This window comes from Xiphias gladius, chromosome 22, assembly GCF_016859285.1.
Source record: "Xiphias gladius isolate SHS-SW01 ecotype Sanya breed wild chromosome 22, ASM1685928v1, whole genome shotgun sequence".
Taxonomy (NCBI): domain Eukaryota; kingdom Metazoa; phylum Chordata; class Actinopteri; order Istiophoriformes; family Xiphiidae; genus Xiphias; species Xiphias gladius.
In genome coordinates this window covers 15,774,024-15,787,577 of record NC_053421.1, presented here as the reverse complement: position 1 = coordinate 15,787,577, position 13,554 = coordinate 15,774,024, and the positions used below count along the sequence as shown (strand labels likewise).

At 42.0% G+C, this 13,554-nt stretch overlaps 1 protein-coding gene across 6 annotated transcripts in view; it reads right to left on the bottom strand.

The window, feature by feature from the left end:
• The window catches only part of nbeal2 (neurobeachin-like 2), a 35,049-nt gene extending 21,892 nt beyond the window's left edge, over nt 1-13,157 (bottom strand). For 3 of the 6 annotated variants that reach the window (XM_040116908.1, XM_040116909.1, XM_040116910.1), the window contains exons 1-11: nt 12,563-13,157; nt 5,289-5,377; nt 4,889-5,053; nt 4,198-4,279; nt 3,698-3,810; nt 3,358-3,440; nt 2,365-2,450; nt 1,939-2,242; nt 1,681-1,787; nt 1,191-1,277; nt 104-187 (exon numbers count right to left, since the gene is read on the bottom strand). In XM_040116908.1, the coding sequence (XP_039972842.1) occupies nt 104-187; nt 1,191-1,277; nt 1,681-1,787; nt 1,939-2,242; nt 2,365-2,450; nt 3,358-3,440; nt 3,698-3,810; nt 4,198-4,279; nt 4,889-5,053; nt 5,289-5,377; nt 12,563-12,637 (1,275 nt within the window). In that variant the 5' untranslated portion in view covers nt 12,638-13,157. Of the gene's footprint in view, nt 1-103; nt 188-1,190; nt 1,278-1,680; nt 1,788-1,938; nt 2,243-2,364; nt 2,451-3,357; nt 3,441-3,697; nt 3,811-4,197; nt 4,280-4,888; nt 5,054-5,288; nt 5,378-6,655; nt 6,824-12,562 lie in introns of those variants that run through there. The other 3 variants (XM_040116912.1, XM_040116913.1, XM_040116911.1) reach the window with 2 other exon arrangements.
• Between the last annotated feature and the right edge of the window lie 397 nt (nt 13,158-13,554).

The following is a 13,554-nucleotide window of genomic DNA, read 5'->3' as shown; positions in this document are numbered from 1 at the left end:
ACTCATCATAGTATCATAGTATTATAATATTATGCTTAATAGTGTGTGTACAGAAGTATGAACATTATATGTTTTGGCCATAGATGGTCACAATGGGCCTTACCTTTGCAGAGGGTGAGTTACTCATTATAGCTGTGAGGACTCCTAATGCATGAACTGTAATACTGTCTGATCCTTTCTCCCAAACCTGCATCAAAAGGGGAGGTTTAGCTGATTGTGGCATTACAGAGCTTAAAATGTGTATCAGCATGAGTTGACGCCAAAAGCCTGAAAAAGGTGAACATTTAAACTGCACATGACCGAAAGGAAAACAAGTCAGTTTTGAGCAAATCTTTCACCAAATGAATTATTTTTCTTCTGAATATCTGTAAAGTGCAAGAGGATGTAAAGCACATTTCTTTTTTTCCACACCACAATTATTGGAGCGGACTGGGTCAAAGTAAGAGAATGACTGTAACGGTCACCAAACAATCGCCTCTTTGTTAATTACTGACAGGTCCCTGCATGCAAAAACCAAAGCCAACCGCTAGAAAAAACTGAGGCAATCCCGGACTATTGCTGGAAATTAGGCAAAATGAAACCCCAGGACACGAGCCAGCTCTTCCATACAAGTACAACCAGTCACATGACAGAGCAGCCACAATACGAGGAAAAGAAGGAAAGCCATGCACTGAAAAAAAACGACCATTTCATGCACTATAAAAAACCCAGCATGCTCTTCTGGCCCAGTGTTGTCAACAGGGAATTCAGCCTCTAATTATGAATGTGATATAAATAAACACTCCCAAACTAGCAATGATTAATATTGATAATCTGAAACTTTTCAACGTGCAAAAAAATAAAAGCAGCTTGTCCTTAAGTTTATCTAAAGTTGAATTCCAACACTGGTCCAAAATTATACTAAGTGACATGTAACATAGGCTGTAAGTGGACTTGCATTCCAGACGGACAGATATGACAGATAAAAAGGGAACTCCAGACGACAATTATCATGCATATCCGTGCTACCTGCTTTATTTACAGATGAGTGTAAGCCAGACTTCCTGCCTAAAGCTTCCTGTTTAAATAGCTCAGAGCAGTTAACGAGTGGAGGGAAGGCTGAGTTTCCTGCTGACAGACCAATATCGACACCAAGCGGAGGGTTGGGGTGGGGGTGGGAATGGAGGGGGGTGGGTGGGGGTGGGGAGTACCTGGTCCACTTCAACCTCTGTGAGTAAACGTGTAGTGAGGTCACACACAACCTCACGCTCCGGCCTACGCCTGTTGCTCCGAAAGAGCTACAGGTAATACAAAGACACACACACACACACACGCACAGGCACACATGAACACACACACACACAAACACACAAGACAAAAGGACAGACAATTAGACGAAGAGTAATCTGTGAGACAGGTTTGATCCTGGTTTCTCTAAGGCTGCAGTAGTATACATCTGTTGTAGGCATGTGAGCAAAACATCAGCTGAAAGTATGAATTTTTGGGATATTTCACATTGATCAAACAGAAAGAGGTTAGAGAGCAGATGTGACATTCGGGGAAATAAAAGAGGAAATAGACATGACGAAAACAAAATGGTGACAGACTACTGATAGGCAGGCCAATTGACAAAAGGACAGATATAAAGAGCTGACAGAGCAGAGGGACACATTTTGGATGGACAGGGGTCAGGGGTCTGACCTTGCTGTTTTGAATGAGCCTGAGGATGTGTTCAAAGCAGTTGTTGTTGAGGAAGACAGCCTGCAGGACTGGTCTGTCAGAGCACTGCAGGATCTCAGGAACAGCAGCTAAAAATGACAACAAGGATGACGTTGACTTATCTTATTTATCAGACTCCAGGGAAATTGATTATTTTTCCTCCGTACTGATTGAGAGAGATAAAAAGAAAGAAATGCGTCACACTCAGCTAGACTTGAGACCTAGTGGACATGCTCTTACTTAGCATTTGGCTCTGGAGCGAGATCAGACTGTCTTCCCAGCTCTGCCTGTCTTGCTTCTCACTGCTAAGCGGACGGTTCCAGTTGAGGAGCTGGAAGTAAATCTCCAGTATCGTCCTGATCTCTACCTGCCGTTCCGCAGGACTGCTGGAGTGCAGGAGGTGGATCATCGCCGTCAGGCACTGCAAGGTCAGCCGTGGGAGCGCCGTGTCTTTGGGTTCAGGGGAGGTCCGGCAGCACCACGCTCGCAAAACAGAGAACAGGTCCTCTACAGAGTGAGGGGTGATGGAGAGAAGGCCATTCTTCTGAAAAAAAAACCCCCAAAAAAACAAACAACCTGACTCCTGTAATCAGTTTTAATTTGCACTTGTAGTGTTATTCAGATTGCGGAATAATCCCTGATGAAGAGGAAGATAGGGTAGCAGACCTTTCCTCCACTGATGACAGCACCCTGGAGATGAACCAATCTGAGTGTGAGGAACTCTGGGATCCGCTTGCTTTCCTGCAGGCTTTCTGTGAACATGTGGTCAGGTCGAGAGACAATGTTACGCAAGACCAGCTACCACTTAACCATAATACAGAAAACATGAACACATTGCTGTCAAAATCTCGTTCACTAATGCAGGCATGATGGGATTGACTCCAGCCCCCTGCCACTGTGAACAGGATAAATTGTTACAGAAAATGACTAACACAAATGGCACCCAGTAAAGTACATACCTCTGCAGAGGCCAATGTCAAACAACACACACCAGATTTCGGAGAAAAACAATAAAATTTATAGTACATGATCTAGATCTGCCTCAACATTTAATGGGTTCTTCCTTGGCCCCTGCCTCATCCTTCCACCAAGTTTGGTGCAAAATTGGTTCAGCTGAGGTAATAAAAATTGCCTTGCAATGCTACCACCGTCATTCAGGGTTACATCACATAGAAAATCTTAAGCCTTGCTAATTGGCTAGGTATTACACAATTAGCTCTTAACATTTCCAAATAGGCATACTATCACAGTATAATCCTCCTAAAATTTGGACGTACTGAAACCTGCCCAGGCAGAGATTTCCCACATGGCTTATAGATTAGTGCTCATGGTTCAAATGGGCTTCTTATAAATAGACTTGTTTGGACTCTGGTGACTGAAACTTGATAATTAGAAACTTGATAAATAATCAAGTTTTTAACCAAAAGCAGACATACTGACTGACTGGAATGACCAGTTATTTTTCCATTATAAGAAACACGTTTCTGACAGAGAGTGATTTACTAGGAAAATTTGAGAAAACGAAAGGGCATCGTTTTTCAAGTCAAATGTGATGTATCTAAGCTGTGTTTGGGCAGCGGCAGGGACAGTTTGATTCTTGTGGTATGCGAGGTCTGACAGAGATCAGAGTGGTAGAGCAGACGAAAGGGAGTGTCTCACCATGGAAGAGAGCAGGCAGCTCCTCTGGCACGGCCAGCGGGGAGAACTTATACTTGTTCCTCTCCAGCAAGCTCACCTCCTCCCTGCAACAAACAAAGCCTCAAGTCACCGCACTCCTACTCACATCATGCCTAGTCAGTGTGCGACTGCCACTAATACTGCTGGCCTTAATGAAGCTTAACTTTGAGGCTTGGCGGCAACAAGATGAGGTGTTACACATCACAAAAGGTTGGGCAAGATGTTAAATGCATACGGTGAGGCTTTTTGTCTTTGTGTGACTATATTCCAACTCCCACACACTCACGCCGGCGATCTCCAGGGTAAAGCAACACATACTCACCCTGCCAGGCGTCTCCTCCATGTCTGATAAGGGTCAAACAGACTCTCACACAGCACGAGTCCATACTGCACAACCAGCTGCAGAGAAGGCTGCTCCAATGGTCCATTTTTTAACTGCCGGGAATACAAGTTTGGACACAGATTCATCTGTAACACATCCTCAGCACAAATACACCATTTTTAAAATCCTTTTACATGCAACAAACACAGTACAACACATTCCAGTTCAATTAACAGAAGGTCAACTACACACCCCACTTCTCTTGTCAGTGTAAACTAGTTCTGTTAGTTCTGCATGAGGATCTCACATACTATAGACAGAATCAAGTCAGTGTAGGTTTTCTATCCCTCTACTGTATATCAGATTTCTGCGTAGTCCTCCTAAAATGGCACTAAATAATCTTTGCATGCATGATATACTGAGCAAACTATAGAGCCAAGCGGCGTCATAAATCACTGAACTCTGCACCCTGTTTGAAGTACAGTTTATAGTGGCCTTACCTGGTCCAAACAGAAATTCAAAAGTCTGATAGTTTCGAAAACAAAACCAGGGGTCTTCTCTTGGTCGATGTTCTCCATATTCCTAGAAGTAGAGAGAAATTCATGCACTTTAGTGTTAAGTCTGTCTGAAATAAACAAAAACAAAAAAAAATACAGTGAATCTACAGAATGGAAGGGACAACATCCTGACACTGAATTGCAAGTGCCTTACACAATCTGCATTGCAATTTCTGGAAAAGCTAAAAAAAAACACATGTATCCGCCTGCTTCCCTTTATCTCCATCTCCTTCTTTGTGTTGGTAAAGAACTGAATTCCCCTATTTTGTAAATTTAGTGTACATTTCAAGTAAATAAATTGACCCAAGTACATTTTTATTTCCTAATAAAACGATAACTGAATGAACATTGTTTAATCCCTAAAAAATAAATCCTACAGCCTAGCTTTTAGTGACTACTGTCAACTAGAAAAGAAATATTAAAGTGGCCTGCGACTGGAGATGTAGTGGAATACTATTGTACTACATCTGCATATTGTTGTTTGCTGCTTATGATCCATCCAAAACGATAACAACATCTATACTTTATTTCACGCAATATTAGGACAATTGGGATACTTAGGATAGCAGCTCCACTAATTTACACGTTTACGATCATGATGAAGAAGCGCACAAACAGTAGACTGGCCCCTCACCTGCAGACAATGATGAAGAACTTGATGAGGAGCAGTGGGTGTGGGGTGCTGCTGTTTTGCTCGGCGGCCCCAGTGAGGTGCAGCGCACTGTGCCATAGCTGGGTGCTGAGGAAAACCAGGACCTCCCTGGGAAGCAAGGGCACCTCCGAGCTGCACTCCTCCAGCCTGAGAGATTTGGAGAGGACGATGTGTGAAGAGATGTGGGAAGAGAGGGGAGGGGAGGCAGTAGCAAATAGGCAAAGGGCGTCGTAATAGGGGCTGTGTTTACATATAACATAAACATGTCAAAATGCTATCTCCACAGAAGGTCAGAGTTCATCCTGCTTTGGGGAATACAAACCAGTGGAAGCTTTTGGCTATGTGGTTTGTGTAAAATAAATAACGTAAAGTAACTACTCACCTCCGAGGCTCCAGTGACTGGACGTCAATGAGCCTCTCAAAGGACGCCACAAACGCCTCCAACCACTGCTGCAGATAGCCCACGTCTTTCTGCAGGAGGGAGGAAGGAACATGTGAGCCAATAAAGTTGCCTTCACACCTCCAGGCATGCCTACAGCGCTAGTAAACAATACAGCAGGTGTGAAATGTGTATGGTTTCAAGAGAAATTTCAATGGAATATGCTCTTTGGTTGCACTCAGTTGCTTTTCTACTATCTAAAAAGGTCAAGCATTACACTGTGACTGAAAACATGGCACTGACTAAATTTTATGACCTGTTTTTGTAACAGGATGTTGCAATGAGATGTAACTCAGAGAGGAACACATGAGCCAATTCTTTCCTTTTTCAAAACAGGGACGTTAAAAGAAGTAAAATCAACATATTTTATTTTAAGTTCGAATCAGTCATAAGTTTCACACATGCAGTAAAGTTTGTATACAGCAGTAAGCATACATCAAGAACTTTTCGCTGTGAGCATGTTATTGTCTTAAACAAAGCATCCCCACATTACCACGTCCTTATACTATCATTTAAGACGGCTTCAACCGTATGAGGATGTTTATATACAACAGTCGTTATCACAGCTTCAATCAGCCTCTGCAGTGCAACATATCTTGCCACTCTTCACTCCTCAAATCAGTCTCTCAATCTCACATCAGACTAAATAACACAATTGACACACAGGTCACAAGAGAAACTGGGTCAACTTTACACTGAATTATTTTTGTCTTTTTAAACACAGACTTTCATATAATTCTAAATGACCCTACATAGATCCTGATGATTCAGAAAAGTCGAGCTTCCGGGAACCCAGTGTTACAAAATCAAACAACACAGGACATCTAGAAATGTTCCCCGATGTACTGTGTGATGGAACAGCCTGAACATTTTTGATTAGCTGAGTATGCACGTAAGCACTGTTGCTGATTTTTGATACAGCAGCTTCTTCAGAGCAGGCGGAGCGAGGGACGACATGAGTCGTTGCAGACTGACTGACTCATTGCACACAGATAACATACCGTAAACAGCACATGGCATGACGGATTCATCAGGTACAACCACTAAGCCCACAATCATATTGGTGAAAAAAAAAAGAACAATGCATTGTGTCCTGCAGTTGATGTGGGTTACTTTGAAGTATAATGCTTTTACATTCATACTGTAGCTATATGTTAGAGCTCATTGCATGTCTAATATGCAGTTAATAGTCACAGTTCCTCTACTTAACGTAAGATCAAAATAAAAATGGAAACCTAATGCAAGTCATTCTGAAAGCACTGTGTGACTACGTCTTTTCCAATGCTATATTAATTGTAAATGTACATTACCAACTGGCATTGACTTATGAGCCAGTCCATCTCTCATTGTACGCAGCTGAGCAGGGTGCCAGGTTCTCGGGAACCCAGTCTCAGATGAGCCTTCAGTGTAGTCCACAGTCAGCAGCTCAGCAGCTGCACATCACTCCTAACACAAGCACCAGCGTCCGACCCGCTCGCTTCTAGTCTCCCAATGTCAAGCGAACAACCAGGAAATTACATGTATCTTTAACCGAAGCTTACTTCCTTCATACTCTGCCTCCTCGTCAGACCCCTTCCTCTTTTGATTCTACTGCTAGCTGTGAGCAGATATGATGGCTGCTCTAGAAAACAGCAACAATAAAACACTGGGACAGCGTTTTGAGTTGCGTTGGAGTGCAAACGGACTAAAATGTGATGAGCTGAAACAGTGAATGTCATAATATAAGGAACACTGTCTTTCTAGATAGCAAAAGCTGTGCTCATATGCCTTTACTGCACCACTGTAAACTTTTAAGACAAAATTTGATTAGTAAGCTACTGAAAAAGTTAAAATAAAATGACATTCATCACACACAGACTGTATATAAATATCTCTGCATGTACTCTGCGAAAACAGGAACCTGTGAGCAACCCATTGTTTTGTGCCTCCAGCATCTCGACAATAAGGCATTTGAGACTTGAGAGGCAGGAATTATTTTTTTTAGAAAGAATTCATTTTAGCAAGAATTATGGCAGGAATGGAGAACTGAGTAACATTTGCAACACCCCTTCAGCTTTGCTTTAGATTCAAATGAAAGTAGCTTAATGACCGACTCTTGCCTAACATCACTGAGGATATAAAAAGCGTTGTTTTTGATGACACCTTGCATTGGATATGACTACAATTATTATTCTGTCCACTGGAATCCACAGTGTAGAGGGACGCGTAGTAATAGGGCTAATTAGGTGACGCTGTGTGGCATATATTGGTTTGCAACTCTGTAGGCTGCGACAACAGACTTTATTTTTAAACTGAGCACAACTACTATACGTAGCAGGTACTGTTTGCTTTCTAGCTTTAAGCAAAAGGAAGTAACAGTTCTTCTTCTGTGTGGATCACAGATGCTTGGGCGTGTTGTTTAGTCACACTGAGTGTTGGGTGGAACTGCAACAGGTAGATTTTTATAGTATAATTATTTAAAAAAAAGAGGTCACGGATAGGAAGTGAGACTGGTTTGCTAATGACAGGTAAAACCAGTGGAAATACATTACATTTCTTTATAGCAAAACTGGAACAGACACGTGATAGATCCCTCCTTTATGTCTCCCTTGACAGGTTCTAATAATCAACCCTTACAAAAATAATGTTGATCAGTACCTCTAAAGAAATCCACATCCTTTGCTTGCAGTTGTATCAACTTGTTTCCCACGGTGTTGCGGTTATGCGTTCGATGTATGCTTTCAGAAAAAGGCACATTAAAGACACTAGATTACAACAGATGTCACAAACCAACTATGCCGTACCAGCCCTTATAAACAGTGCCATTTATCTCTGTTCTCTCTGCACATGGCCAAGCAGCTGTGCCACTCTCTGCTGCTTGGCATTCTGCTTCGCTCCAGCTTCCTGCACAAGTGAAAGCAAAGAGCACTTTGATTTTCCTGGCTGGCCCTTCTGTTGGTAAACAGGGGAGATCGAGGCGAGGGAATCCAACAACAGGTCTGATAGGGAACCGTTACAGTGAGCTGCAGGGATGGCTGTTTTTGTTGTGGCTGAACCTCTACAGCGTGTTGATGGGCATCAGTAATTGAGATAAATGCACAGTAGGGGGGACTGAGTGTGGTGACAAAAGCCAGGAAATATAACTTGTGCTCTCCTCATAGCAAGCAGAAGAGGTGGTTTCACAGCTGCGTCCATGGGTGAAAATCTGGTTGTTAATGTGGTCCAATTTCTGCCATGACAGGCTTTAATTTGTCCCCCCAACAGTCTCTCAAGCTAATGATTGCAGGATAATCACAGACTATCTCTCTGCCAGCTTGACATCTTACTGTATCCACACTGATCTTTGGCAGCTAAAAATTATGCTTTTTTTTCCTCTTCACTTCCAGCTGGTAGTATGACATATGGAAGGTCTGTAGTTTTACTTGTGTGTGTCTTGGGTCAGTTATCTCTTGGCAGCAGACACTGTGTTGACCACAGGAGCTCAGTCTACATTAAGGCTTTCTCACTGTATCACTGCCAAAGGGCAGCCTGAATGCAGAGCTGCAAACTAAAGATTTTCATGTGCTGATTATTTTTTGTCTTGTTTGTTCTATACAATGTATATACTGTATAGAACTATAGAAATATAATATTATTTGAAATATCTTTCAAATAGGCCAAACTGAAATTCTCACAATTGAGAAGCTGGAACTCAAGATTGTTTGATATTTTAACTGAGAAATGACTTAATCAATTGTCAAAATAGCTGCCAATTAATTTTCTATCAAGTGACTAATTGATTAATCAATTAATTGTTTTAGCTGAACCTGAACACTGATGCCTGATGCTTTTGCAAAAACATGAAACCTTCTACCAGCTTGTTTAAGAAGTTAGAGCTCATTGATCTGCTGTTACCTGCAGCCACTGTGGGATGAAATACTTAGTCGATTAAACAATTAATAGAAAATGAATCAATGACTATTTTAACTATCAATTATTCATCATTTATCCAGTTAAAAAACAAATATTTGCTGAAGTAAATTGAATACAACTGGTTATTTATTTTATTTTATTTTTACAGTTTTTAGAGAAAACAGGTAACACAAAGACAAAACTTTGAGCTCTGGTAACTTATTACCATCGCTTGTCATTGAATTGGTCACAGTTTTACAAATGAGATGTAATGAAATGTTGTTAAAGAACAGTCTAACAGTATTACTGTTTCCACGCACATCCAAAAAAAAATACCTTTTTGGGTGTCGTGAGACACGATCTGAAAAGTTATGTTACTCACTAAGTGATTAGATCAGACTCTTCTGTGTTTGTCTATACCTGTCAGCCATGAGCATTTTATGGCAGCCTGGAAAACCTTCTCAGATATGAGATATAGAGCTCTGAAATAGTTCCAGTAAGGCTGGTTTTAACAGACATAACACACATGGGCATGTTCTGCCCATTGTATGAGGGTCTGAGCATGAAGCCATTTAACATGCTGTCAACACATTTAAACCTGCAAAAACCTGATATCCAAGAAGCATTTAGTGAATAAACATTGTATGTTCACGTTGCCAGCACAGTTGTTTATTAATCTATTTGAAGGAAAAATGCATGTTTATGGTGATATTCATTTATCCATATACTGTTATTGCAATTCTAGCAAATAATCAACTCTCTGTTCTATAAGGGAAGCGGCTATCCATAAAATCATAAATTCATCTGTCATTGCTTGTCTGTTTGTTTGGTCTTTAGTACTGAAAATGTCAAATTTTTCAGCCAACCTTAGTACAAGATAGATACTTCTATACACACAATGGCTTTTCAACATCTCGCATCAGACCTGAACCTCAGCTGATCTAAAAAGGCTTGCAAGGGGTGTGTGATTTCTTGCACAATCGAAGGAAGCCCTGTTCCTTTATCATCAACAACAAGCCGGAGCAAGCCTAGCTTTCTTACTGCAAATACTGAACGATGGCTGAGATATGTACTCAAAAATGTTGGAATCAATTGTTAGGACTCATCACAGTTTTATTATATAATGTAAAATTCCATAATCAAATGTGTACTAATGCTGTTAGGATTTCTCTTGCATAAAAAGGCTGGTAAATGCAGAAGAAATGAATTCTCGACTCTTGAAAAAAGTCTGAAAAAAACATATGAATAAGCCTGAGGAAAAACAGTGTCACCCAGAGACACACAAGACTAAAATATCTCTAGACTTGAATTCAGATCTGTTACAGGGTGTAACAGCTGCCTGGGTGTGTTTGATTTGACTCAAACAGAGAGTGTAGGGCCCGTGCCGCTATAAGTAAAGGCTTGTTTACAGACAAAAAGCCTATAAAATTGAGCTCAGGTCAGGTTTTCCAGTCTGACTTATTTGCAATAGTCAAAAAAAAAAAAAAAAAAAAAGATACAGTCAACAAAACAGACAACAAAAACGTCACATATTGGAGAGGCAGGTGATGTTCCCTGAAGTGGTTCTGCTGCCTTTCTGCTGCCTATTGTGTTCCTCTGAGTCATATCAGGTGGGGACGTTTAATACTGGGCTAAATGAAAACACTTTCCTCTGCCATCCCCAACCGCTGATTGGCAATACAGGCCGGTCATTTGCACACATGCAAAATCTACTTCCAACAAAAGGTTGGAACCTATGTGTCACTCTCTGGTGTGAAATGTGTTAAAAAAAAAAAAAAGAAAGAGAGAGAGAGAAATAATCTATTTTAAACATTGTTCTTTTAGCCTTGAGGGCAACTGTAGAGACGTAACAGAGAGCCAAGAGGCATCTTAATAAGGAAATGGTCTTGCACATAGAGATGCTATACAGCTGTCAAGTCAGCTTCAGGACACACACCCACACACACACCAGTGGATTATTTCTGTCAGTACCTACAGCTGTTTTTTTTTTTGTTGTTGTTGTTGTTTTTTTTCATATCCAGGAATGTTTGGTAAATCTAGAGATATATGTGCAGCAGCAGTCCAGAGGAGAAGCAACAGGGTGGATTAGAAAAGCACACTTCCTCTGGGATCTGCCCAAACTGACCACAATGACCACTTTGATAGTAAATGCTGCAGCAAGAGGCGATATAATTCTTGTTCACTTTTGTCGCTGCTGCATTTAGAGCGTTTTTGCAATTATTCCACCTTTGACTTTTGTCTTTTTTTTTAAAAGCCTCTGGCTGTTTTATCCCCAAATGGGATTAAGCCCGGTCCTAAATTAATGGATAATTCAAAAAGATATGTAGTGAAAAACGTCCAAATCTATGACTAGACTTTATCCCTGTAAAGACAGCAGCCCTTTAAGATTTGCCGTGATTAGGGCTTTATGCCCAGCAGTGAACATACAGTACATGCAAACTTGGAAAGAAGTCTCTTCTTGTTTCCTCTGTCCCCAGGCATGGAAGCAGATTGCAAACACATTAAATAGTAATACTCAATTTATTCACAGCCAACCGGTCCTTCTTCTTCAAGAAGACGTGACATGAAAGCATGTGCAATAACCTCTTATTATGAATTTGTTTTGGTCCTTATTAACAAGACATTGCACTTTAATGAACAACCAGAGGACTGGGCTGCAGTACTGCGGTGCAACTGAACATTTGCGACCAAAGCAGCACACAAAACAATTTGACACTCAATTTAGGAATTACGTTAGATTTTTCTCCCCAGAGAGAAACGCAACACTGTTTCTTGTTTGGTGTGTGAGCCGTAGAGTAAATATGCTGCTGGGGAGCAAAATAAGAACACACGTTTCAAAGTGATAAGTGAGAATATGGTCCTCTCCTGAACAATAACACAGGCTCCGTGACATATCACGCTGTAAAAATGTGGCACGCTTTAAGTAAGGAAGAGAGACAGGGAACAACAGGAACAGGAAGTAGCCCGAGTAACACCTGCCTCGCAGGTACAGGGTCGAACACGCTTCATTAATCCGCCTCAGATAGCCTCACAGCTGACTGCTTTCCACAGGTTAAATGGCCCCCAGTGACACAGCCCTATGATATGACACGATATCCTTCCCCGCTCTGCGCCGGGCAGCCTCCGGCATTAGGTAAACAAACAGCTGCCGCGCAAAACAGGCAACAACGGGCGACTTCCTCGTATAACCGTGTCGCGCAGACGACAGGGTCAGGACACACAACGCGGCCGCGGGACAGATCGCACAGACTAGGCTCGTGTGTCGATCGGGTCACGCCATAAACTTCAGGCAGGGGACCTGCCGCAACAACAGGTGTCACCGTCAGCTCTTACGCACTTGCACTCACCTTCGTGTAATATAACATCCACAGCTCATACAGCCTCTCCTTCGATGCCATTCCGCCGCCCTTGTGGTTGCTCATGATCTCCCCTTCTTTCTTTTTTTTTTTAAAAAATCGTGAAAGTGTAGAGCATGGTCAAAGCCTGCGCCGTTGGAAGTTGTTTCCTATAGGCAGGAGGACGCGGCACGCTCCTGCGAACCATTCCTGCAAATTCAGGCACAGTAATCCACACACGCACACACACACACACAAAAGTGCTTTCGGTCTCGACACGCAAAGTTATCAGAGTGGCGAGAAAAAGCCAAACATGACGGTGCGAACGCGGCCACGGTGCGATCACTGTCGAAATTGTGAAACCAGGAACAAATATGCGTGGAAATGCATGTCTGGAGAAACACCCATGTCCGCATTTAGAGCGAGCTTGTTGCTGTAGGATTCCTATTGGAGAGAGTTCCCACGGAAGCGACAGATGCCATCCGCTCGAGACCGAAAAACGACTGCGCTGCCCGTGTGCACTCAGTCCCGTGCGATGTGCGATGAGCAGGAGCAAATCGCCATCAACAGGTCTCCGACTCTGTGAACAGGGCAACAAATACAGTCAAGAGTTGCCTGTGGATCATGCTCACAGGTAGGCAGATATTCTTAAAGACACACACACACTCACACACACTCACACACTCACGGCTACAGCTACAGGACTCTCTTGGGTGACAAAGGGAACTAAGAGAATTGAATTAACAAAGATATAAGCAGATATGTTTTTCAGTAAAGTTCACCCATTTAAAAGAGGTTAATGAAATAAATAAATAAAAATCTCTCAATAATCTGCTACAGCATGTGTGGCAGCAGAGGCGACCTACATGCAAATGATCACTTTTTTTTTTTTTTTTAACTGTGTTGTGCAATTGCTGCAGACTGAGGATGAAGCTGTTACTTTGCACAGCAAGCACCATTCAGCACTGATAAAATAAAGACGCACAAACAATCACACAGCTGAA